Raw genomic sequence first — 26658 nt, forward strand, 5'->3', positions numbered from 1 at the left:
TAATTAATTAATTAATTCTACTTTTTGTTGCTACGTTTCAATTAATTTCAACCCAAATGTTATTGTCTTTTACCCTAAATCACACACCACCCCGTTTCACAAGTGGTTTCCTCCGAAATGGCGCGAAATTGGAAAGCCCCGCCCATTATAAAAATCTTAGCTTCAGGACTGTAGAGACAAATGGCGGAAACTACATGAATTTGCCTTCAAAATAAAATACAATCGTAACCTCAACTTAGCTTTTTCACGGACGCACTTTTTGTTTGAAGGGCTGTTGTCGGAAGCACGTTTCACATTTCTCTCTGCTTAACAACAACGCGTCATTCGGGCTGCAGAGTACTAACGTCAAACTCTTTTCGTTGAATGTTTTTTCACGTTTTAGAGAAAGGAACATTTTCGGACATACTACTCCGACATTGCACAGCTATCATAAATACAAGCAGTCTCTTGGGTAGAGTGAGTTGTATGACTGTTTGGATAACTTGCTTGTATAATTGACGAGGCTCCGCTGTTTTGAGCAGAAACGAAACGCTTTGAAAAGCTTCATAGACAGCTGGAACAACCCGCATTAGTTGGACTGTCTGCTTCGCTGCCAACAACAATGAGCTGGTAAGTGTAATGATCGCTTCGCTCACCGCAGCAACCATGTTTCACAGAAACTTGTATTTACGGTGCAGGAAGCCGCTGCAGTATTGCCCTGAACGATATCCGTCGCTAGGTGTCGCCACTCAGCGTTTTTCAGGAGAATACAAGACCGGAAGACAAGACTTTGTCCAGTGTTTTTTTCTCACAAACACTAAAGTTTTCACCTGCGCCAACATGTGCTTCTGTATAAGTGTATGTTTCCGAGCTCCTGTGCTGGAGTATCATTAAAACCGACACGATTGTACACTCGTGACTTAAATCCAGCTGCGGCGCAACGCGCCGGTAACAAAACTGGAGGGGAGGGGTGCGCGACACGTGTGACGCGTGGAGCACAAGTGCACTGTAATAACTTGGCTCAAACACCTGTACAGGTGAACGCAAAGGCGGCAGGGTAGCCGCTATAATACTGCAGCCCTGAGTCTCCCCATTCCTAACATAATAATTACAATTTCCGATAAGGTATCCTTTTTTCCCTGTAAAGCTTCAATGCCCGTTTACCAAGGTCACCGTGTGCCCAACTCCCACCCAGACAATAAATGCATCCTTTTTCTGTTCCTTTCTTTATCACCATTAATTAACCAGAAGGACTAACAATGATTTGCAGTATTCTGAGTCACAGATGTTCACTGATTATGAAGTTTCAGATTGAAACTGTCTGAAACTGCACCCTGTATGGTAAGTATCTACATTCACTTTTGTGAGCTTAGTATGTTATATGCAGAGTATTGAAATGCTCATGTTGTACTTCATCCCTTCAAATCAAATGTATCATTTCACCTGGGTTACAGGGCCTAGGAAAGGTCTAAATGGCGTTTACTCACCTCTGTAAAGATGGCAGGAAAAGTTTTACTGAGTAGATTTCATTGTTCTGCTGATAGCCTAAAAGAAGAAACTCGAAGTGTCTCCCCTCACTGCCCCAAACCTGACGAGTCTGAGGAGCCGCTGGGCACAGCCATTGAAACTGGTGCTACTGCAGGTGAGGTCCGCTTTTGATGTTGCAAAGGAAGCTGAGATAGACGCTGGTTTAATGAAGGATGTGTTTTACTGTCCTGCTGCTTAAATCTCAGATGACACTGATGAGATGAGGCCAGTTCATTAGGAACAGGGCTCCGTGTCACATGCTCATTAACTAGTAAATGCTAATTACCTTATAGTAACTTGTGTTACTGAAAAGATGCTGTGCGCATAGTCGTGTTCAGGTGGTGTCAATGTTGTGGTTGTTTTTAAGATGAGAGTATGACAGCTGAAGTGGTGATTACTAAGGAAATGGAGGAAGAAGAGAAGAAGCTAATGGAGCAAGGCGAGAGGAAAGAGGAGGAGATGATGAAGAAGGTATGCTGTTTAATTTCTCAAGGTGGGAGTTGTATTTTGACATTAAAAGCTTCTCATTATTAAACTCATCATTAGTTTTAGTTGGTTTTTTGTGTGGCTGGTACAGATTTTAGGGAGTAAAAGGCGTATAGATGTGTGTCTGTAGCTCACCGGTTCATGTGATGATGAGCCACAATTGAAATGTTTCTACATCACTGATGTTCTGGATGCTTTCGAGCCCACTCATGTTAATGTAATTGCTTTCAACTTTTCCCATAAGGCCAGGGAGTCTTGGGAGAGGGACTCGCATGACATGCGGTTCAAGAGGCTCCAGCATTTGCTTCAGAAGAGCAACATCTATTCTAAGTTCCTGCTGACAAAGATGGAGCAACAACAGAATGAGGTATGGTGTCAAATGTGGACGTACAGGCTGTTTGCACCTGTCCACTCAAGGCTAACACGTCACTTCTGCTCTGCTAATGATTATCTCAGGAGAGACTCGGGAAGGAGAAACTTGAGAAGAAGGCCAAGAAGGTGATAGATTTACTGTCATCATTCACAGTTACAGTCGTGTTTTCAGCCGTACTCACGGCAGTTTGTTTCCTTCTAGATGCAAAATGCCAGTGGTCCAGAAGCTGTCAAAGGTGGGCCAGTATGCTAATATTTCAACTTGCAGTATGGAGCTCAAATGTCAGTTGTTTAGTAGCATTTACACTCTGTGGACACTTTATTAGGTACACCTTGCTAGTACTGGGACCCGTGTTGCTTTCTGTCATATGAGGCACAGGAAACATACATACTGGCCATCACACAGTTTGCAGCTTTGATGGCTGCGTATCCACGAGGCAGCTCTCTCGGTCCCCCTCAACCCAAAGATTGGTGACGATCTGAGTGCAGTGAACTTCTGTCATGTGGCATCTCAGTTTAATCACACTGTGGGTACACTGTGTACATAAAGGCGTGGATGTGGTCATCCACAATACTCAGGCTGGGCATTTTAAATGAGTGGGGACAGAGGGATGTGTCAAGAAGATGGCCCCGCCTCTGCTACGTCACCACAACCAACCTAAACCGTTAATAGAAGTGAGGATGGGGCCTTCATGTATCTCTATGCCAACCCTGCCATTCAAATGTGGCAGCAGATATTGAGACTTAGCAGACCAAGCAATGCTTTTCCATCTTGTGTTGGTGTTTGGTGAGCCCATGCAAATTGTAGTCTGAGTTTCCTGTTTTTGGTGGGCAAGAAGTGTGTTCTTTGCTGCTGCTTCAAGGTTTGACATGCTGGTCTGGTCTTTAGCTTTAAGGTAGCAGGTGTTTTTTTTCTTACCTGTCTTTTTAACCCTTGAGATGGTTGTGAGGTAAAATCCCAGGAGATCTGCATTATTTAGCCGTTCCACATTCAAAGTCACATACGTCACCACATTGTCTAAGTGCACTGAGGTGCTGCTGTGCGACTGGCAGATGAGATGTGTGGTTTACAAGCAGTTGAACATGTGTACCTAATGAAGTGGTTGGTGAGTATCTACGGTCCTAATGACGTGACTGTATTTCTGTCAAAGCAGAGAAGAAGAAAAGGAGAAGAGATGAAGACTATAAAATAGCAGATGTGATGTCAAAAGAAGTAAGTCTCACTTTAGTTTGTGTGCAGCTTTAACTTTTATCTGTTTATCTTCATCTTCTCTCATGTTTCTCTTTCAGGAAATTATGTCGCAGGCAAAGAAAGCGAAAGTGGAAGAAGTGGTAGGGAGACTGTTTTTCCCCGCCGTGGTTGAAAAGCAAAAGAAGTGTTTGCACATGATGAATCCAGCGTACAACTGTGCCACACACATGCATGTCATATCTGATTCCAGGAAGCGGCACCTGCCCAGAAGAAACTAGAAGCTGAGGATATTGAGAAGATGAGCGATTCCAACCAAGATATAAAGAACCGGCTGTCAGAGACGGTGCGCGACAACGCTAAGCACCTCCTGCATCCTCATAGGAAGGTGAACGGGCAGCCAGTTCCTGTTCAGCAACCACAGCTCTTCACTGGAGGCGTCATGAGGTGGTACCAGATCGAAGGCATCGAGTGGCTGAGGGTAAGAGGAGATGCACCAAATGGCATTGTGCGAGCAGATTGTCTTTTGTATGTGATCCTCGGCACAACAAATGACGCCTAGATCAGCGGTGCCCAACCTTTCTCGCTCCACGGACGGTTGAATGTCACTGACCGGCCTTTAAGGTGTGGCGGATAAAAACAACAAAATAAAACGATACGACCGAGACACAAACTAAACGTGAATTCACTGTGTAACTTTATTAGCAGCGTCCTCCTGAAATGCACCAACATTGAGAGTAACGGCCAGCTCTGGTTGCTATGGTAACGTGTAAACGTGTCTTTCAAAATAAGACGCATAACTACAACACGGGAAAAGACCCAGGGAAACCGAGTAAACGATAAAAACCTTGCAAACCATAAATTTCCAACCTGAGCCTCAACTTTCGCGGCCCCGTACCGAACGACTCACGGACTGGGACCAGTCTGTGGCCCGGGGGTTGGGGACCGCTGCTCTAGACCACAATAACGTAGCAGTTAGGGACTGGAGCTGACAGAGGCAGACACACAGATGCCCCAAAACAGCAGCTGAGGCCCATCAATCAAAGTGTTAACGATTAGAAGTGTGGTACTGACGCGTGACAATGACGACGGTTAGTCGGCTAGATGACGAGTTGCGCGCGTCCGTGCCACCAATATGCCGCAGGACCAGGAAGGATTGTTCTACCCCTCAGTCGTAAAAGGCTGATGGGCGTCATCACCCTGCTGGGCGGGTGGCTGCCAAGCAACGTGGGCCCAAGTTTGTGAATATGAAAACTTCAAAATGAAGCGGCGTTTCGTCACAGACGTATCTACTCAAACATCTCAATGACCTTGACCCCAGTATTTTTAATGGCCACTCCTCTGAGAAAAACAATGATTTACAAAATATCTGTTTTGACAAAAGAAGGGCTGCTACACACGTGTCAGAAGAGAGACACGAGGAACCTTGTGCAGAGTTCACCTGCAGTAACATGCGTCACAATGAAGCGTCTGAACAGATGGGTCACACAGTTTCCCTAAACCATAAGTTCACCAGTTAGCTGCACAAGTGCATAGACTCCATTAGATGTTGGATGGCTGGAAACTTTCTTCAACTAAATGAGGAGAAGACTGAAGTTCTTGTTTGTGCTCCTAAAACTTTTGTACCTAGTGTTATGGAAAACTTGGGTCCATCTATCAGGAGCCTTGGTGTTAGTATTGACTCAGCTCTGACTTTGGATGCCCATGTAAAATCTTTGGTTCGCTCCTGTTTTTATCATTTGAGAAACATTGCTAAGCTGAGTCCCATTGTATCGCGCTCCGAATTAGAAATTGTCATTCATGCATTTGTTTCATCTCGTCTGGACTACTGTAATTCTTTGTTTACTTGTTTATGTAAAGCCTCTTTGGATCGTCTGCAAGTTGTTCAGAACGCTGCTGCAAAGCTTCTGACCAAGTCCTCCAAGTTTTCCCATGTCACACCCCTGCTGATTCAGCTGCACTGGCTCCCCGTTAAATTCAGGATCCAGTTTAAGGTTTTGACCTTGACTTTCAGGGCTCTGCATGGACAAGCACCAACATATATAAGTGAACTTTTGCATCCATACATTCCCAGCAGGTCCCTGAGGTCATGTGACCAGGGCTTGCTTGCTGTCCAGCACACGAGGCTGAAAACAAAAGGCGACAAAGCTTTTGTAACTGTGGCCCCCAGATTGTGGAACTCTCTCCCTTTGAGCCTGAGATCTGTGGACTCAGTGGTCACTTTTAAAAAACAGCTAAAAACTCTTCTTTTTAAACTTGCTTTTAGTTGATTTTTATTTTTAGGTTTTAGCTTCTGTGAAGCACTTTGTGATTTTTATCTTGAAAGGTGCTATATAAATAAAGTTTTACTTACTTACTTACTTACACTATTCTCATCCAGGCGAGTGCTTTTGAAAACGGACTGAAAATCTCAGTGTTTACTGTCTCATCAGTCTGTGTTGTTCCTCTGCTGTCAGATGTTGTGGGAGAACGGCATCAACGGGATCCTGGCTGATGAGATGGGCCTGGGAAAGACCATCCAGTGCATCGGTCACATTGCCATGATGATAGAGAAGAAAGTGCTAGGCCCCTTCTTGGTGGTGGCTCCTCTCTCCACTCTGCCCAACTGGATCAATGAATTCAAACGCTTCACACCAGAGGTCAGACAGCAAGCTGCTCAGCGTCTGACCCTGAAACACAAAGTCTGACTTACGAATAGAAATGAAAACCTAGAAAGGTGTCAGCGGTGAATGGCACTAGCTGACACTGAGTCTTGTTTGTGCTAGGTGTCTGTGCTGCTTTACCATGGCTCTCAGCCAGAGAGGACCGAGCTGCTGAAACAGATCTGCCGGCCTCAGGGGCCTCTCAGCATGTGCCCTGTAGTCATCACCTCCTTTGAGATCTCCATGATTGACAGGAAGTTGTTACAGGTACGATCCCTGCTGCTTCTTAAATGGCAGAGGGAGTTTTGGATAATAACTTGGCTTGTGTCTGTGTTCTGCAACAGCGCTTCCAGTGGAAGTACCTAATAGTGGACGAAGGCCACAGGATCAAGAACCTTAACTGTCGGCTGGTGCGGGAGCTGAAGATGCTGCCCACTGACAACAAGCTGCTGCTGACAGGCACACCGCTGCAGAACAACTTGGCTGAGCTCTGGTCCCTGCTTAACTTCCTCCTGCCGGAGGTCTTTGATGACCTCAAAAGGTGATGTTTTTTCTGCTTTGTTTTGCTGCTTTCAATGACAGCCAATCATCTACTGTGATGTGCACAGAAATGTGTCTGTGGGGGAGAAGCAGGACTTCACAGGCATAACTGTGTTTAACATCCCAGTTAACAAAAACTGGGCAAGGTTGTGAGCATCATTGTATATATGCCAAGTTTGTTTGGGAACCATCCTGTCAGTGTGAAAGTGTTGTGTCCACTAAAGAAAGCTGAACAGCAGACTGGTAACAAAGTGAAAGTAACGTTTGAAAAGAGTCCGGTGCAGGGACCGGAGTGGAGATGGTTTAAAAAGCACTTGATGCCTAAAGGAAAATTCCACAATATTCCTCAAGACTGCTTATGAAGCAAATTCAAGAAAAGAAGTTCGCGACTTATTGTGTTACCAAAATAGAAGCTGATTTGTTACAGTGTATCTGAACACCAGACACAGCTGATATCTGTGCTCGATGCTTCTGATTGCTCGGCTTTGATCTCTGACATGTTTGCCTCACAGCTTTGAGTCGTGGTTCGACATTAACACCCTCGGTGAGGTCGACAGTATGGTGGTCGCTGAACGTGAGCAGAACATCCTGAGTATGCTGCACCAGGTCAGTCATCATCGCGGCCGTCTGTGACGCTGCTAAACGTCATCTGCAGAGATACTGAGAACATAACCACAGTTAAGAAAGCTTAAACTTGGCTACCAAGAAACATTTGGTTCCTGTGATAAGTTGGAGGTAAATTTGGTGCCTTTAAGTCCAGTGTTAAATTTAAGGTTTTGTCTGCTAACGAGCAGCAGGTTTGCCTGGATGTTTAAGTTTTTAATAAGGAAATGTAGCATGAAGCTGAAGCATATCCAGTTGTTCAAAGGCATAAGCAATAATCTTAATCTTACATCCATCCATTACTTAGCTGGGCCATAGAGTTTGCAATCCCTGAAACAGTTAGCACAGCTCTTCAGTGGGTAGCACTCGAGCTAATTCAGGGTTTTCAACCTGACGTGACTCTTCAGTCCGTCGAGCACGGCCATGATCTGCCTTTTACCAGCAGTACAGCACATCGTCAGTTGTGGACCCCAGGACATTTATCACCATATACCCTCATCCGAGGCCGGCCCACCACCGGCTGGGCCTGTCATGGTTTCATGTGGTCATTGACCCAGTCTGCTTCTGCTTTAGCCACAGCAGAAGGAGATCTTCTCATGACTCAAGTGACTAACCAATAGGTGGGATGCAGTCTGTTGACATCGTATTTGTAGATCACCTCAGGATTTACAGTGGGGCAAAAAAGTATTTAGTCAGCCACCGATTGTGCAAGTTCCCCCACCTAAAATGATGACAGAGGTCAGTAATTTGCACCAGAGGTACACTTCAACTGTGAGAGACAGAATGTGAAAAAAAAATCCATGAATCCACATGGTAGGATTTGTAAAGAATTTATTCGTAAATTAGGGTGGAAAATAAGTATTTGGTCACCTCAAACATGGAAAATCTCTGGCTCTCACAGACCTGTAACGTCTTCTGTAAGAAGCTTTTCTGTCCCCCACTCGTTACCTGTATGAATGGCACCTGTTTGAACTCATCATCTGTATAAAAGACACCTGTCCACAGCCTCAAACAGTCAGACTCCAAACTCCGCCATGGCCAAGACCAAAGAGCTTTCGAAGGACACCAGCAAAAGTATTGTAGACCTGCACCAGACTGGGAAGAGTGAATCTACAATAGGCAAGCAGCTTGGTGTGAAAAAATCAACTGTGGGAGCAATCATCAGAAAATGGAAGACATACAAGACCACTGATAATCTCCCTCGATCTGGGGCTCCACGCAAGATCTCATCCCGTGGGGTCAAAATGATCATGAGAACGGTGAGCAAAGATCCCAGAACCACACGGGGGGACCTGGTGAATGACCTGCAGAGAGCTGGGACCAAAGTAACAAAGGTCACCATCAGTAACACACTACAACGGCAGGGAATCAAATCCCGCAGTGCCAGACGTGTTCCGCTGCTGAAGCCAGTGCATGTCCAGGCCCGTCTGAAGTTTGCCAGAGAGCACATGGATGATACAGCAGAGGATTGGGAGAATGTCATGTGGTCAGATGAAACCAAAGTAGAACTTTTTGGTATAAACTCAACTCGTCGTGTTTGGAGGAAGAAGAATACTGAGTTGCATCCCAAGAACACCACACCTACTGTGAAGCATGGGGGTGGAAACATCATGCTATGGGGCTGTTTTTCTGCCAAGGGGACAGGACGACTGATCCGTGTTAAGGACAGAATGAATGGGGCCATGTATCGTGAGATTTTGAGCCAAAACCACCTTCCATCAGTGAGAACTTTGAAGATGAAACCAGGCTGGGTCTTCCAACATGACAATGATCCAAAACACACCGCCCGGGCAACAAAGGAGTGGCTCCGTAAGAAGCATTTGAAAGTCCTGGAGTGGCCTAGCCAGTCTCCAGACCTCAACCCCATAGAAAATCTGTGGCGGGAGTTGAAAGTCCGTGTTGCTCGGCGACAGCCCCAAAACATCACTGCTCTCGAGAAGATCTGCAGGAGGAATGGGCCAAAATACCAGCTACTGTGTGTGCAAACCTGGTAAAGACCTATAGTAAACGTTTGACCTCTGTTATTGCCAACAAAGGTTATGTTACAAAGTATTGAGTTGTATTTTTGTTATTGACCAAATACTTATTTTCCACCCTGATTTACCAATAAATTCTTTACAAATCCTACCATGTGGATTCATGGATTTTTTTTCACATTCTGTCTCTCACAGTTGAAGTGTACCTCTGGTGCAAATTACTGACCTCTGTCATCATTTTAGGTGGGGGAACTTGCACAATCGGTGGCTGACTAAATACTTTTTTGCCCCACTGTAGCTGTGGACGAGCTGTGACAACATTTCTAAAACAGTTTATTTTGAAAGACCTGTTTTGTTTTTTCTCTTGAATATTTAGTTCTTCCCACCAATACAAATTCTTCTCTTTTTATTTATATAGATCAATAATTGCTGCCCTACATTATATATAGATATTATAAATGATCTTTAAAACATTAGCTATCAGTTGTCTGTGTATAGACACTGCAGGTAAGCAGAAGTAAGTGTTATTGAAGGTTATCTGTTGTTTCAGATTCTGACTCCATTCCTGCTGAGGAGGCTGAAGTCAGATGTGACGCTGGAGGTTCCTCCTAAAAAGGAGATCATTGTGTACGCTCCTCTGACAGCCAAGCAGGAGGCTTTCTACACTGCTGTAGTCAACAAGACCATTGCCAAGATGCTGGGCCAGGAAAAGGTAACAAAGAGCCAGAGCTGGGAGCACATTAGAGCAGGAGTCGGCAACTCTTTGGTCCTTATACTGCGGCCCCGCGTGGTTTGGGTAAAATAAATGAGAAGTGTTTAGCTGAAGTGTATTTTATTTGTGTTTAGTTCTTTTTTTAACTTGTAGTTCTACATTGGAAGATTATTGTGATATTGAAATATAAAAATTTATATTCTATTATTTTTTCATCACTCAAAATAAGCGTCACACTCGTGGAAGCCGGCGTAGCCGCCGAAACGCCGTGCATTTATCGAGACTTTCGACCCCAGGTAGGCCAGTTATGGATCTTGGGATCCACATTATGTCAGCAGCTGTTCTCCACCGTGAACTGTGTTAAAAACAAACACGCTCACGCCTCACAGACGACAGCTTACAGTCCTGTAAAGATGAAAGTGACTCGTACAGCCCCGACCTGCAGACGCTGTGCGCAGAGGTTCAGGAGCAGAAGTCCCGTTGTAAACATATCACGGCAGACCCGACGATGTTTGCATGAACGCGTTTTTCAGCATCTCTTTATCGACCGCTTTTCACACACGGCTGCTGTGCACACAGCCGACTGTAGCTTTGCAGCTCACAGCCCGACACAACAGCAGGGAGAGCACAGACTTGTGATTGTGGGTGCCGCTCAGGTGCGTCCGCCCCCCCTGCAGCGGCGCTGCAGACCACGCCCCGCCACACACATTAACCAGGTAAAATACATATTTATGCTATTTTTTTTTAGCAGCATAGAGCTTTTTAAAAGTCAGGTCAAGGCTCCAAAAGTACAAAGGTGATATGAGGGGGCGGCTCACAGTGTTTTTGTTTGCGTGGAAGCCGGGTCCAAGTGGCTCTTTGGGGGTTAAAGGTTGTGACCCCTGTGTTAGAGGTTTAGGCTTGGGGTATGCAGTGATACCCTCGTTATTGGACAGCACACGTCCAGGTCAGCTCGTGGCGTTTCCATATCATTATGCTTGAGTATCTGCTGATTAGTGTCATTTTCTTAAAAAACATTAACAAACCAGGAAATGAGTCACTCGAACATGCCTGCTTGTCAGAATATAGCTAACAGCTGAAACCCTGTGAGAACCGTGACCTTGTGACCCCTGTGTGTCATCATAGACCCCTCCATGTCTAATATAAAACACTGGCCCACTGGCTGTAGCTTTGACCTTCCCAAGAACAAGACTGTGGTGGACTCATCATTTCTGGTTTGAGTGTGATCCTAAGGTGAAAACCGAGTGGTGAAAGTTGTTGGTTCTCCTGGTGTACTTAGACAGAGGCGCCTGTAGCCCTGACATCCAGCGGCAGGCCGAAGCGGCGCAGCCGGAAGGTAGTGGACTACAAGGAAACGGATACAGACGCTCCATATGACCTGGAGAAATATCTGGAGAGGGTTCGCAAGGAGCTGGAGCCGAGGTGAGACCGCCTCCAAGCAGCTACTGTGACAGGAGAGGAAAAACAATGTTACCATGTTCAGCGTTATTTAGTTTCATTTGGAGTCATCTGCCTGTTATCCCCACCACAAGGTAACAAATCCTCCTTTGACAGACGTTTGCTCACATCTTTTGTCCTCCGCTCTGCTTCAGCTCCCATCCAGTGCTGGATGTCCAGAGCCCGCTGGACGCTCAGGTCAGCCTGAAGCTGCAGAACATCCTCATGCTGTTAAAGAGATGCTGTAACCACCCGTACCTGGTGGAGTACCCGCTCGACCCCGCCACAGGGGAGTTCAAGGTAACGCTGCCTGTGCTCATTTAGAAGCACCAACAGTTCAACTCAGTGTTTTACAGTTAAATAGAATAAGCTCGATGAAGAAAAGGCTCGTGCTTGGATAACATGTTCACCCCAATCTTCCTGCAGATCGATGAGCAGCTGGTGCAGAGCTCTGGGAAGTTTCTCATACTGGACAGGCTGCTGCCAGCGCTGAAGAGAAGAGGTCATAAGGTGAAACGAACGCAGAGCTGCATGTGATGCAGAGCTGGGACAGAAGTGTGTGAAAGGAAGAAGGTTGTGCTACAAACAGGAAATGTCTGTTAAAAAAGTGCAACATATTCATGAACCTATTAAACGCTAAAGTCAGCAGTTTAGACACAAAGTAACTCTGAGGACACAGGCAGGAATGGGACGTATTTAGTGAAGATTACAGGAGCAGTCCTTTCAAGGCTGCTGGCACGCTCTGGACGAGGACTGGGGCACCAGCTCTGTGTGAAAATAGGGACGCAACAGTTTTGGCTCCAGGAGCACAATTTCTGCCACGGTGACAAAGAGCGACCTGTGGCAGAAGTGGTTCAGTTACAGGATGCCTGAGCTCTGGAACGAGCTGTTGCAGTGAATGTGGGCTGACGGGCGTAGTTAGTTTCCAAAGTTCAGAAAATGCACAAGAACCGTGATCGCTGACGTCTGTGGTAATCTGAACTACTGAACGTACTGAATTACAACCTTTACATGAAAATGTTTTGCATCAAAATCTACATTTAAAAAACGTTCTCAAAACATCACACAAAATGAATTGGACTGCATAACATTTTCACCTTTACAGTGAAAGGTGAAGCTCATCTGCCACTGTCTCTCCTCTGTCATACCTCAGCATTATCTTCTTCCACCACATCCATGAGCCTCCTCGTCTCCTCCTCTGACATCCTCTCTCTGCACATCTCAGCCTTGCTTCTGTCTCCAAACAGCTCCGCCTCACCCTGTCATCCTGCTCACTCCCAGTGGAAAGCTTAGCATCTTCAACTCTCCAAATAATATATTAGGAGAAGACATTAGAGAAGCGAGTTTTAGATGGTTTGGACATGTGCAGAAAGGAGACATCGGATAATATTAGAAAAAGGATGTGGAGTATGGAGCAGCAGGAACAGAGGAAGTTTATGGAGCTGGTGTGAGATATAGCAGCAAAGTAGTTTGTGACCTTTGTTCAGAGAAACACTTACAGATGTTGTGCTGCTCTCCACACTGGTCCCTTTTCTTTAGGTTCTAATTTTCAGTCAGATGACGTCTATCCTGGATATTCTCATGGATTACTGCTATCTGCGGGGCTTCCACTACAGCCGCCTGGACGGCAGCATGTCATATGCTGAGAGAGACGAAAACGTGAGTTGTAGATTGTGAACATGTTGCAAAGGTAACAACCTCCTGCATAAAAAACATGTTTTTAACTTGATGGTGCAATATTCTCTCAACTCCAGAGATGTTTAGCACCCAAACTGCCTCTCCGAGTAGATTGTTGAGTCATTCTTGTCGTTCTCGGTCTCTGAAAGATGGCCAGGTTTTCCAAAGATCCAGAGGTGTTCATCTTCCTGTTGAGCACCCGAGCAGGAGGACTGGGAATCAATCTGACAGCTGCTGACACCGTCATCATCTTTGACAGCGACTGGGTTGGTGCTGATGACAAATCTACAGCAGCTGTTTCTTGTACATATCTCATTGAGTCCATGTTTGATGCTTCTGTCATCTCTCAAGAACCCACAGGCAGACCTGCAAGCTCAGGACCGCTGTCACCGCATAGGACAGACAAAACCAGTAGTGGTGTACCGCCTGGTCACAGCCAACACCATCGACCAGAAGATCCTGGAGAGGGCGTCTGCCAAGAGGAAGCTGGAGCAGATGGTCATCCACAAGAGTGAGTGTCTTCACTGTGATGGGATTGCAGCTGTTCACACCTTGCACCAAGTTTTCAGTTCATTGTGCTGAAATGTTTTGAAATGTGGTTGATGGTGTCTTTCCTCCACAGACAAATTTAAAGGTGGGAAGGCAGAGCTGAAGCCAAATAAAAGCTGCATTGATCTGGATGAGCTGCGGGAGCTGCTCAAAGCTCGAGGCACTGAGAAGTAAGCACTGACCTCCGAATCAAAGCACCGTGAACGAGCCTTGGAACCGTAACTGAAGGCTAATCTTGGCTGTAATGTTTGTCCCACTCAGGGAGGTTAAAGCTTCGAAAGGGAAGGTCATCAGTGACAAGGACCTGGAGATTCTGCTCGATCGCAGCGACTTGCTGGGTGAGGAAACGCATCATTTCATCAGTACCAAAAAACCCGATTCAATCATAGCCTGGTTTTACAACGAGTGCACCGACAATGTCCTTTCAGTAACCACAAAACATGTGAAGTTCACGGGAGTTGGATTTAGTGTTGCTCAAGACACAGAAGCCCTTCTGACTCGACTCTTTTGTTAAAACCACTAACTCGTGAGACAAGAAATGTGACAGTTTCTGTGCATTTTTCAGACAAAGAAAAGGACGGCATGAAGAAGGCGAAAGTGGGAGTCTTCAGAGTGATCGACGCCAAAGAGTCATCGGAGATCACGCTGGGCTGAGAACAGCAAAGCTGCAGCCATGTCACTTACAGCCACTGAACACCTGAAACTGCTGTTTGTACAGTTTGTGTTTTGTATGTAAGGTGCTCCCCTGTAGTCTCAGGAGTGAGGGTTTTTTTGCTTTTGTTATGATGGCCCTTCTACGACTGGACTGACTCCAGCGTGTTCAACTTTTAACTTCATCAGGCAAAACCAGATTCTCTCCAGCTGAGCCAACAAAACTGCCACAAGCTAGTTCACACACTTTGGTGTCACTGTGCGGATTTTTACAGAGAAATATTTCACTGAGATACTCTGCTGCTCGTTAACAAAATAGTGCCCAGGGTCGATTTTCTTTAAGGCTCCTTTTAAAAGCCGTTTATCATCATTCCCAGAATTGTACTTAAAACACTTTGATGCAGCTGGAGTTGGATATGTTCTCATGCCTTGAAATAAAGAGACTTAATTACTGTTTTATTTTCATGCAGTTTCTGATTAAAAGTTTTTGTTAATCAAAAAATGCATCGAGTCAGTTAAACCTCTGAGATATTGATCTGTCAGGTAAGTAGCAGACTGAGGTTGGTAAAGTTTCAGCAGCTTTGGTGTTAAATAATTGCTTATTTCAATGTTTTTTCTCTTCAAATGTGGAATTTCAACCAGGCGCCCTGTTTGGGCTACACAACGCGTTTACAACAATGTGTTTTAACCCTGTCCTATGGAGGTCATGTAAACAAAAGGAGCTGTAAAAAGTAGCAGAAATGAACTGAAAGTAGCTGCATTGTCTCAGCACTGCACACAGCAAGCAGTGTTTATCAGTAACGTCATCAGTATTACTGATGGTACAGAGGCTTCCTAAGCAAAGTGGACTAAACGCACCCCTAATCCCTGATATGGACCGTATTAATAACTATGGGCAGAGACTACAAGCCCATTATCATCAATGGAGCTCCAGTGGAGAGGGTGCAGTCCTTCAAGTACCTTGGTGTCCAGATCTCCTCAGACCTGACATGGGCTGCCCACATTCAGGTCCAGACCAAAAAGGCTAGGCAGCGCCTGTATCACCTACGACAACTGAGGAAGTTCAGGGTCTCTCCAAAGATCCTCAGGATTTTCTATACAGGCGCTGTGGAGAGCATCCTCACACAGAACATGACATCGTGGTTTGGGAACAGCTGTGTGAAGGACCAAAAAGCTCTCCAGAGAGTGATCCGTACAGCAGAACGCTGCTGCAGGATTGCTCTCCCCCCGCTTCAGGACACCTACACCAGGAGATGCCGGACTAGAGCAGATACTGAAGGACCCGTCCCATCCTGGCAACAAACTGTTCCAACTTCTGCAATCTGGTAGAAGGTTCCGCATCTTCCGGGCAAGGACAGAGAGACTCAAGAGGAGCTTCTATCCCCAAGCCATCCGTGCCCTAAACACACACACCCGCCCTCTCACATCATCTATAATTGACTGAGACAGGACTCTCTTCCAGACACTAAACCAAGGCACAATGTGTATATATATATATATATATATAAACACCCAGCACGCCCCTGCCGGCGGTTTATCCTTCAAGCTCGGGTCCTCTACCAGAGGCCTGGGAGCTTGAGGGTCCTGCGCAGTATCTTAGCTGTTCCCAGGACTGCGCTCTTCTGGACAGAGATCTCCGATGTTGTTCCCGGGATCTGCTGGAGCCACTCGCCTAGCTTGGGAGTCACCGCACCTAGTGCTCCGATTACCACGGGGACCACCGTTACCTTCACCCTCCACATCCTCTCGAGCTCTTCTCTGAGCCCTTGGTATTTCTCCAGCTTCTCGTGTTCCTTCTTCCTGATATTGCTGTCATTCGGAACCGCTACATCGATCACTACGGCCGTCTTCTTCTGTTTGTCTACCACCACTATGTCCGGTTGGTTAGCCACCACCATTTTGTCCGTCTGTATCTGGAAGTCCCACAGGATCTTAGCTCGGTCATTCTCCACCACCCTTGGGGGCATCTCCCATTTTGACCTCGGGACTTCTAGGTTATACTCGGCACAGATGTTCCTGTACACTATGCCGGCCACTTGGTTATGGCGTTCCATGTATGCCTTGCCTGCTAGCATCTTGCACCCTGCTGTTATGTGCTGGATTGTCTCTGGGGCATCTTTACACAGCCTGCACCTGGGGTCTTGCCTGGTGTGATAGACCCCAGCCTCTATGGATCTTGTGCTCAGAGCTTGTTCTTGTGCTGCCATGATTAGTGCCTCTGTGCTGTCTTTCAGTCCAGCTTTGTCCAGCCACTGGTAGGATTTCTGGATATCAGCCACCTCCTCTATCTGCCGGTGGTACATACCGTGCAGGGGCCTGTCCTTCCATGATGGTTCCTCGTCTCCCTCCTCTTTCTTGGGTTTCTGCTGCCTGAGGTATTCACTGAGCACTCGGTCAGTTGGGGCCATCTTCCCAATGTATTCTTGGATGTTCCTTGTCTCATCCTGGACTGTGGTGCTGACACTCACCAGTCCCCGGCCCCCTTCCTTCCGCTTAGCGTACAGCCTCAGGGTGCTGGACTTGGGGTGAAACCCTCCATGCATGGTAAGGAGCTTTCTTGTCTTTATGTCAGTGGCTTCTATCTCCTCCTTTGGCCAGCTTATTACCCCAGCAGGGTACCTGATCACAGGCAGGGCGTATGTGTTGATGGCCCGGATCTTGTTCTTACCATTCAGCTGACTCCTCAGGACTTGCCTGACCCTCTGCAGGTACTTGGTGGTTGCAGCCTTTCTAGCGGCCTCTTCATGGTTCCCATTTGCCTGCGGGATCCCCAGGTACTTGTAACTGTCCTCTATGTCTGCAATGTTGCCTTCTGGTAGTTCAATCCCCTCAGTTCTGACTACCTTCCCTCTCTTTGTTACCATCCGACTACACTTCTCCAGTCCGAACAACATTCCAATGTCATTGCTGTATAGCCTGGTAGTGTGGATCAGTGAATCGATGTCTCGTTCACTCTTGGCATACAGCTTGATGTCATCCATGTACAGGAGGTGGCTGACAACTGCTCCGTTCCGCAGTCGGTATCCGTAGCCAGTCTTGTTAATGATCTCACTGAGGGGGTTCAGGCCTATGCAGAACAGCAGTGGGGACAGAGCATCTCCTTGGTAGATCCCGCACTTGATGGTAACTTGTGCTATGGGCTTGGAGTTGGCCTCTAGTGTTGTACGCCACATCCCCATTGAGTTCCTGATGAAGGCTCTTAGGGTCCCATTGATCTTGTACAATTCTAGGCATTCCAGTATCCAGCTGTGGGGCATTGAGTCATAGGCCTTCTTGTAATCAATCCAGGCAGTGCACAGGTTGGTCAGTCTGGTCTTGCAGTCTCGGCTGATTGTTCTGTCTACCAGTAGCTGGTGTTTTGCGCCTCTGGTATTCTTGCCAATTCCTTTCTGTGTCCCGCTCATGTATTGACCCATGTGCCTGTTCATCTTAGCCGATATGATGCCTGACAGGAGCTTCCATGTAGTACTGAGGCAGGTTATTGGTCGGTAGTTGGAGGGGACCGGTCCCTTCTTGGGGTCCTTGGGGATCAGGACCGTCCGGCCTTCAGTTAGCCATTCCGGGTGTCTTTCGTTAACTAGCAGCTGGTTCATTTGTGCTGCCAGACGCTCGTGGAGTGCAGTCAGCTTCTTCAGCCAGTAGGTGTGAACCATGTCGGGCCCTGGTGCTGTCCAACTCTTCATACTGGAGACCTTTTCTTTGATATCTGCCACTGTGATGGTTACTGGACCCTGTTCAGGGAGGTCGCTGTGGTCTGCCCTCAGATCCTCTAGCCACTGAGCATTGCCGTTATGGGTTGCATCCTTCTCCCATATGCTCTTCCAGTATTGCTCCGTCTCCAGCCTTGGTGGTGCTGTTCTCTTATTGTTCCCTTGCCACTGAGAGTACACCTTTGCTGGTTCTGTGGAGAACAGCTGGTTTATTCTCCTGCCTTCTATCTCTCTGGTGTATCTCCTCAAGCGGCTGGCCAAGGCTGTGAGTCTTTGCTTGGCAGTTTCCAAGGCCTCAGGTATGGACAGCTTGCTGTATTTCTTAGGCACCTTATTTGTCGCACCTTTCTGCAACTCCGTATATATATATATATATATATATATATATGTATGTGTTATTCCTCTACACCCCCACCCCCCAATTTTTTTGCACATGTAGAGGAGCGTGTCAGGCTACATTTCACTGTGTGTTAAACTTGTATAACTATGCATGTGACAAATAAAGAACCTTGAACCTTGAACCTATGCAAAGCCTGGTTCAGCTGATACTCGATTCCTCCAGATTTTGATCCTGCTTCCTCTTAAGGCATGCCTGCCAGGGTGGGCCTCTGCCCAACTTTCACCTCAGTCACACCCATTATTAGCAGCTGTCCTCTATGCACTTGACAGCTAACAGGTTCGATTTAGTGGCATCAAGGATGTCTTAGTTGTTCAGGCTGGAGCAACCTGTAAGAACCTTTTGAGTGAGGTTTTACCTTTACTGTTTCACAACAGCTTAAAAAGGGAAGGTCCGCAATTTAGACTTTTGATAAATGGACCAATTCTTATGTAGTGCTGTTCTACTCTCTTAGAGAAGTCAGAGCACTTTGTCATGGCCAGTGATCAAAAACCACTGATCGATGGCCATGAGTACCATCACAGAGAGTTGGGGAGAGGCTGCAATCACAGCATTGTAAGATGGTGAAAGATGTACCCTTGTGGATGAGGACAACTTCCCCCAGTGTCTAAGATAAGATAAGATAAGATTAGATAGAACTTTATTAATCCCTCGGGTGGGTTCCTCTGGGAAATTCGATTTCCAAAAAAAGCACAGCAACGACCGAAGTTACAGAGTTACAGAATTGTTATATATATATATATAATACACACACACACACACACACACACACACACACACACACACACACACACACACACACACACACACACACACACACACACACATATATATAAATACAGAGACAAATATAAATAAAATATACGAAGGGGATAAATAGAATAAATAGGAATAAAAAATAATAATACAAGTGAATTGCACATTTCAAGTATTGAGGTCTATTGCACTGTTGACTATTTACAAAAAGTATTGCACAAAAGGTATTGTACAGTGAGGTGCAGAGGCACTACAGCTTAGTTGTTCCCCCCTCCTTTGTCCTCCTGTTTCCCCTCCCTCTCCCCTCCAGAGAGGAGTTAAACAGTTTGATGGCGTGTGGGACAAAGGAGTTTTTAAGTCTGTTAGTTCTTGTCTTTGGGAGAAGCAACCTGTCACTGAACAGACTCTTCTGGTTGTTAATGGCCGTGTGCAGAGGATGTCTGGCATTGTCCATAATGTCCATCAGTTTCTTTAATGTCCTTTTCTCTGCCACTGTCACCAGAGTGTCCAGCTTCATGCCGACCACAGAGCTAGCCTTCCTGATCAGTTTCTCCAGCCTGGATGAGTCCTTCTTTGCTGTGCTGCTCCCCCAGCACACCACAGCATAGAAAAGTACTCCAGCAACCACCGACTGGTAAAACATCCTCAGGAGCTTCCTGCAGATGTTAAAAGACCTCAGCCTCCTGAGGAAGTACAGTCGGCTTTGGGCTTTTTTATACAGGTGCTCTGTGTTGCATGACCAGTCCAGTTTATTGTCCACCCACAGCCCGAGGTACTTGTACTTGTTGACCACCTCTACCTCCTCCCCCTCTATCTGAACCGGCAGTGGACCTTCTCTGGACCTCCCGAAGTCCACAACCAGTTCCTTAGTCTTTGAGGTGTTGAGTTGCAGGTGGTTTGTGTGACTCCATGCGACAAAGTTCCTCACCAGACTTCTGTACTCCTCTTCCTGATCATCCCAGATACACCCCATGATGGCCGTGTCATCTGCAAACTTCTGAATATGGCATAATTCAGAGTTGTAGCAGAAGTCAGAGGTGTACAGGGTGAAGAGAAGAGGGGACAGCACAGTTCCCTGTGGTGCTCCTGTGCTGCTGACCACTGTGTCAGACGTGATGTCCTTCAGCCTGACGTACTGTGGTCTGTCGGTGAGGTAGTCGGAGATCCAAGCCACCAGGCAGGGGTCCACCTCCATCCTGTTCAGTTTTTCCTGAAGCATACAGGGCCGGATGGTATTAAAGGCACTGGAAAAGTCAAGAAACAGGATCCTGACCGTGCCTTTTCCCCCATCCAGGTGTGAGTGGGCTCTGTGCAGGAGGTACAGGATGGCATCCTCCACTCCGACACCCGCCTTGTATGCAAACTGTAGTGGGTCCTGGGCATGTTGTACCTGTGGTCGGAGGAGGTTGAGGAAGAGCCGCTCTAGAGTCTTCATAAGATGTGACGTCAGTGCCACCGGTCAGAAGTCATTCAGCTCATTGGGCCGGTTCCTTTTGGGGACCGGGACGATGCAGGATATCTTCCATAGGGCGGGCACTCTCCCCAGTCGCAGACTGAGGTTGAAGACTCGTTGTAGCGGCTCCCCAAGTTCAGCAGCACACGCCTTAAGCATCCTAGGACACACCTTGTCTGGGCCTGCTGCCTTTCTGGGGCGAAGCTTCCTCAGTTGCCTCCTGACCTGATCCACTGTGACACTGGGAGGTGTTTGGGAGGAGGGGAGGGGGGGAGAGGGGGGGGAGAGTCTATTCTTACGTGTAGACATTGTCTTTCATTTTAAAGACAGCTGTGACATCATCACATCCTGGAGGGCAGTGACTGAGCAGCTCGTTTCGATGACATGTTTCAGTTAATACAAGCACACCAACATCTTTAAAAGATTTCATGAAAAGGGTGGAGGCAGGATGTTCCAGCTGTTTCTCAAAGAAGACTAATACAGTGTGTACAGTGAGACAAAACTGAGTTAACATAAAAACTGCTGATACATTTATAATACTGAATATAATTCATTATGTACTCTATGGAGGCATGTACTTCTGTTATATTAGCATTGTACTGTTACTGTCGCCTTCTCATTGGGTGTTTAGTGGAATAATTCATTTTTTTCCCAGTTCAATTCAACTATGTCCATGGTTTCAAACTACGCTTGCAACTGTAGCTCATTACAGACTGTGCAGAAACAGCTAAATATGGAAACAAAATGTGCAAAGACTTCCTGGTCTTTCTTTTGTTTGTATAAAAATCCTGATGCAAACAATAAACGAGGATCCTTATCACGCAGGTTTTCAGCTGACATTGATAACGATGTGAGGGCACAGCTCTGTGTGCGGCTTTACAGCCTCAAAACAGGTTTATTCAGTTTGAACAGGTACGTATCATTTAGACCACAGAATGTCTTGAAATAAAACAACATTGTTTTAGGATTTTTTTAATGACAACAAACTATTAACAATATCAAACATTTACTGTCTTAAAATCATAACTTATACCTGCTTCCTTGTCTCAAACCATCAGTTATGTGATTAACACTCAGGCTTTTGCCACGGTTTACATTTTACTGCTGCACTGGGTCGTTCACACTTTACAAAAGAACAAATGTAGAACTAAAAGATAAAAGTTAGTATGTAACAGCGAATTCCATCATCTGAATGTAACATTTTGAACACAAGTAACCCATGTAACTATATTTAGTAACAAAAATATAACATTTCTGTTATTTCAGTGCTGAGAGGGTTAAGAACTCAAAGGCCCTCATTTGTCCAAAAACACCCCAAAGTAACCAAAAAACAAATGAAATCACTGTAGAAACAGCACGTTACATACAAACCTCTTAGTGCCCATTTACAACTGTTACACAGCAAGTACATAAGCAACAACTTGTCTGTTATTATTGCTTATGTTCAAATATTATTTACAACAGGGACGCCTCAGTTCTAGAATCCGTGAGTCTGACTAAACAGAGACACTTGGCTCTTTGTATTTGATCCAAAACAGTTTTACCTTTTTTACCTTAGATTTGAGATTAACAGACGGAATATTGCACAAATTAAAATGCTTTTTATTACGAGTTTTTCCTTCTGTCCTCAGTAACTGTTGTGCAAACAGATCACATATTTCTATGATGCAGATGCAATTAAGAGATCGAGTTTGGGACACTTAATGATTCAAACTCTCCCTGATATTTATTCTCCAAATCTCTAAAATCCAGCATAAGTGATGACGAGCATTCCTCCAAATCTGATTTCATCATTGTTAGTAGCGTAATGCAGGAGAGCACTGTCCAACTCAAAGGTCCAAAATCCCCCACCGGTGTTAAAATGGCTCGAGATCATGTGACTGTGGGTGAAATGTCACATGACGCACACACAGTAAGCCCTTATGTGATCCTGGAAAAGACCACAACCATCAGGAAATGTTTCCTCCCAGGTTAGATGTGATCCCTCTGCTCTTGTAAAAGTGTCAGATTCCAACATTTACGTTTTTCTTTTCTGCTTGGACAAATGGTACTTCTGTTATTCTTTTTTCAACATCAACGCATTTTATACTGGAATGAGCTACAGCGCATTTCAAGTTAAAGCTCAGGTCTTCAGGTTCACATCTTTTAACTGTTCGATCACAATATTAGATGTAAGGATGACGTCCTGCTGCTTGCTGACCTGAGATCAGTCAAAGCTGTGCTCACTCAACACCTTTTTAGTTACACAGGCCTTCACTCAGTGGGTGTTTTTTATTTGACTTTTTTCTGCTTTTTAAACTTATATTTTGTGGTTCTCATTGCCTTAAGGCATTGTAAACGTACACGGGTTTTAGCACGTGTGCTGCATAAATAAAATTGCCGTTTCCATATATATCAACACAGGTAGTTTACATCCTGTTACAACTGAAAACATGTTATCTTAAGGTAACAGCAGGGACATTTAAAGATCATGCTGACAAGCTGATGCAATGTGTCCAGTATCCCCAGTTTAATCATCTAAGAAGCATTGAGTGCAGTTACATGCAGAAGCCTCCTCTCAGACTCGTGGCTAATGTTGTTTTCAGCTTGCTACAGATCAAAGAAGTCCTGAATCAGATAAAGAAGAATAACTCATATTCTGATCTCTGGACTGTAGATTTGCACTGTTTTCAGTTCACATCTATTTCACTGTTACAATAAAGGAGAGTCCAGCAACTCTGTGACAATAACATACATTTTGATTCTAAAATGACCTCAAATGGACACAGCACACAATTGATTTCTATTTATACAGAAAACACAAGAGGTCGCAGCTGACTCTAATAAAACCCACTACAATTTTCTTAGTACAGTAATTCAAATACTGATATATTAAAAGATCTACAGATATATGCACAGAATTCTGGGGAAAACGTCAGTAGACTCATTTTAAACTCACATTAAGTGGGGAAAATAACTTTGATCCACTTTAAAATATATGAAAAATGTTTTCAGTCGATGTCAACATCTCATTTTTTAACATGTCCAGACATGGAAACTCATTCCAAGCTGCTTATTAATATGTCATTAGACAGGTTTCTGACGTGGGCTGCTTCGGGACACTTGAGGTGTATAAAATGTGTATTGTCCTCTGAAGTTTCTCAGCAAATATCGTGACAGAGAGAGTTTCTTCTCTACAAGTTAGTCTACATATTGGATTCATTTCTTCAGGTTAGGCTAAAACAAACCAGACGCGGTTCTGATTTTTTACATGAACAATAAAGTTTTGTTTCTGATAAACATAAATAGTCATTGAAACCTTGATGACATTCCTAACATGATTCCTCCAGATGTCATGTGTTAATATTTTTATAGTAAACTCATAAATTAGCTACGCATCTCATGCTGACCAAGCACTGCAGTGAAAGCTCGGCCTGTAAGCTTAGCTCCCACAGGGCAGCAAGTTTATGTAACACTAAGAAACCTTAAATGACAGCAAGTTAAAATTGTTTCCATTTTTAATTTTTTTTTACATTTTTTTAAACATAAAATGTGACTTCAGTTGCCTGTACAGACGTCTAAATGTAGAGTGGATTCCTCAGAGTGTCCATTACCACGTTCTTCTTTGGTGGCCATCAAACTCAAAGTGCTTTGATTGGTCAGTAAGACTAGAAAAGCACTCTATAAATACCCGTCCATTTCCATCCTTTATTATTCTCATCTGTGTTTCTCTCTGCCTCACTCCTCTTTGCGTCTGCCTTTCATGCTCCCTCCTTGGGTCAGAGGTCAGCTATCAGCAGGTCCAGCAGCTCTCTGTAAGCTCGGTAGCTCTTTATAGATGTGATGAGGTGGAAAAACACAGTTTGAGTGTGTATGGGTTGGACCCATCTGAAAAAAGAAACACAAACAAATGCATACTTAGCATAACAGCCTGACTGGTATATCAACTGTGATAAAGATGTGAGGGCAAAAGGAATGGTACAGGTTTGGCTTGATAAGGCTCCCTTCCATGTATTTGCATTTAGCTGGAAAAGTGTGTGTGTGTGTGTGTGTGTGTGTGTGTGTGTGTGTGTGTGTGTGTGTGTGTGTGTGTGTGTGTGTGTGTGTGTATACCATTGTCCTCAGACCAAGTGAGGACAATGGTCTAATTTCTGTCCACTATGAGATGAAGGAGAACAACAGCCTGATACCTGCAGCAGGCACGTGCAGAGGGGGGGGCTAGAGGGGCTTGAGCACCCGCCCCTTTCCTGATGGGTGCCCAAAGTGCCCTTTTGTTGAGGCAACTTTTTTTTTAAAAATTATTATTATTTTTTTAATGTGTGCGTGCGTGCGGAGTCCTGTCTGTGCCCCTCAACAATAATATTTAACTATTAATCACAGTTTTGCTAAATAAAAGGATCTGGCTTGCATCAGTTGTGTGATTCTTACTCTGAATCTGAATAAGTACGCGGGACCACTGTGTGCGGTAAGACCATCTCTTTACTTCCTGTATTACCATCTACCGGCATGCATTGCCAGTGCGTAACACGTAATTACACAATCAAACAGTGAACACATACTGCCCATACAACAAATGTACCAGAGACAATTATGAATACACCACATCCCCTTTTAAACAAAAACAGAATATTACTTTTCTCAAGACAGAACTTCCAACCAGACTACCTCTTGATTCTTTTTTTCTCTTTTTCAAAGCCATACAAGAACATCTGGCAAACAATCTGCATTACATTTTTAACCTTTTGTTTTTGTTTTCTTGTTCTTTTCTTTTCTTAACAACTCTTTTTAGCTTTATTTTACTGTGCTCTACAAAACCATTATAACACAGTTATATAACAACAACCTTTTTTTTTCTCTCTTACAGATCTAACTTTTTAGGTTTAACTATTGGCCTCCCTGACTTGGTTCTGACATCAGTGTTAACAGGTGTAGCAGGGATCACACTGGGTGTTTGAGGCTTCTGCAACACAGGCACATTAGCAGGTTCATGCACAGGTGAACTTAAAGGAATCAAATGCACACGATTACGCCTCACAGTCCCTTGTGGTAACTCCACTGTGTATGATCGGGGTGTAGAGTGATTTTGGATAACAGTGCCTGTAGTTTTGACATCAGTCACCCAAACTTGCTCTCCTGGGGACAGGCTGCATAAAGGTTTTGCGCGGTGGCGCCTGTTGAAGTTTGCCATGTCCATCATCCTCTTCTCCCTTTCCTTTCGAGCGAGCAGTGCGTTGTCCGGCAGTGTGGGCTCCAGCTGCGATGGAAGCATCGGCAGTGTGGTTCGCAGACGTCTGCCCATTAAAAGCTCTGCAGGGCTGTATCCGGACTGCAGTGGTGTAGCTCTATAGGCAAGAAGAGCTAGATAAGGATCAGCTGCTTTTTTCAGAAGATTTTTTACAGTCTGCACAGCACGTTCTGCTTCTCCATTACTTTGTGGAAACTTGGGACTGCTTGTGATGTGTTTGAAGCCGTATGCTGCTGCAAAGTCTGTAAAGATTTGACCTGAATACTGCGGTCCATTATCAGACATGAGGACCTCTGGGAAGCCGTGACGGGCAAAGAAAGATTTCAGGTGAGTAATGACATCGTTTGATTTTGTCCTGTTTAACAAAGCAATCTCAACAAATCTAGAGTGATAGTCAACAGCGAGAAGGTAAGTTTTCCCTCCCAGCTCGAAAAGATCTGTGCCCACTGTCAGCCATGGGCGGGCAGGGTATTCTGTTGGCATGAGTGGCTCACTGTTATTGTGTCTTTCTTGAATACACGTTTTGCACTTGAGCAGCATCTCAGAGATTTGTTGACTCAGCCCGGGCCACCACACTGTTTGGCGTGCACGAGCTTTACATTTTACAACACCTTGGTGTCCTTCGTGAAGTTTTTCCAGCACCTCGTTTCTCATTGCTGAAGGAATGACAAGCCGTGTGTCTTTTAACAAAAGGCCGTCTTCAACAGTGAGCGTGGCTCGGTCAGGCCAGTAATTTCGCAGTAAAGGCTCTTGTTTTGCATGTTCTGGCCAGCCTTCG

The 26658-nt window shown here is 45.3% G+C and overlaps 2 protein-coding genes across 4 annotated transcripts in view; one reads left to right on the forward strand and one right to left on the reverse strand.

Annotated features, from left to right (window-relative positions):
* Positions 1-281: 281 nt before the first annotated feature.
* Positions 282-14842, forward strand: hells (helicase, lymphoid specific). 3 transcript variants are annotated; one of them, XM_026190528.2, is made up of 23 exons: positions 282-609; positions 1524-1621; positions 1874-1977; positions 2237-2359; positions 2449-2490; positions 2567-2600; positions 3516-3577; positions 3655-3696; positions 3807-4034; positions 6010-6192; positions 6319-6462; positions 6540-6736; positions 7248-7341; positions 9865-10026; positions 11306-11448; positions 11619-11763; positions 11890-11973; positions 13003-13122; positions 13290-13406; positions 13492-13651; positions 13763-13859; positions 13951-14027; positions 14255-14842. In XM_026190528.2, exons 1-23 carry the CDS (start codon positions 602-604, stop codon positions 14341-14343), a joined length of 2553 nt encoding a protein of 850 aa, XP_026046313.1. In that variant the 5' UTR covers positions 282-601; the 3' UTR covers positions 14344-14842. The 3 variants fall into 3 exon arrangements, with proteins under 3 accessions (XP_026046313.1, XP_026046314.1, XP_080143792.1); XM_026190529.2 differs by having other exon boundaries at positions 3519-3577; XM_080287666.1 differs by lacking the exon at positions 282-609 and having other exon boundaries at positions 1462-1621; positions 3519-3577.
* Positions 14843-24135: 9293 nt separating this feature from the next.
* Positions 24136-26658, reverse strand: part of LOC113034664 (heterogeneous nuclear ribonucleoprotein L-like) — a 66676-nt gene continuing 64153 nt past the window's right edge. Inside the window, exon 14 of the mRNA XM_026189472.2 lies at positions 24136-24523. Coding sequence (XP_026045257.1) covers positions 24468-24523 — 56 coding nt within the window. The 3' untranslated portion in view covers positions 24136-24467. The remainder of the gene's footprint in view (positions 24524-26658) is intronic.

Source organism: Astatotilapia calliptera, chromosome 13 (assembly GCF_964374335.1).
Source record: "Astatotilapia calliptera chromosome 13, fAstCal68.1, whole genome shotgun sequence".
Classification (NCBI taxonomy): domain Eukaryota; kingdom Metazoa; phylum Chordata; class Actinopteri; order Cichliformes; family Cichlidae; genus Astatotilapia; species Astatotilapia calliptera.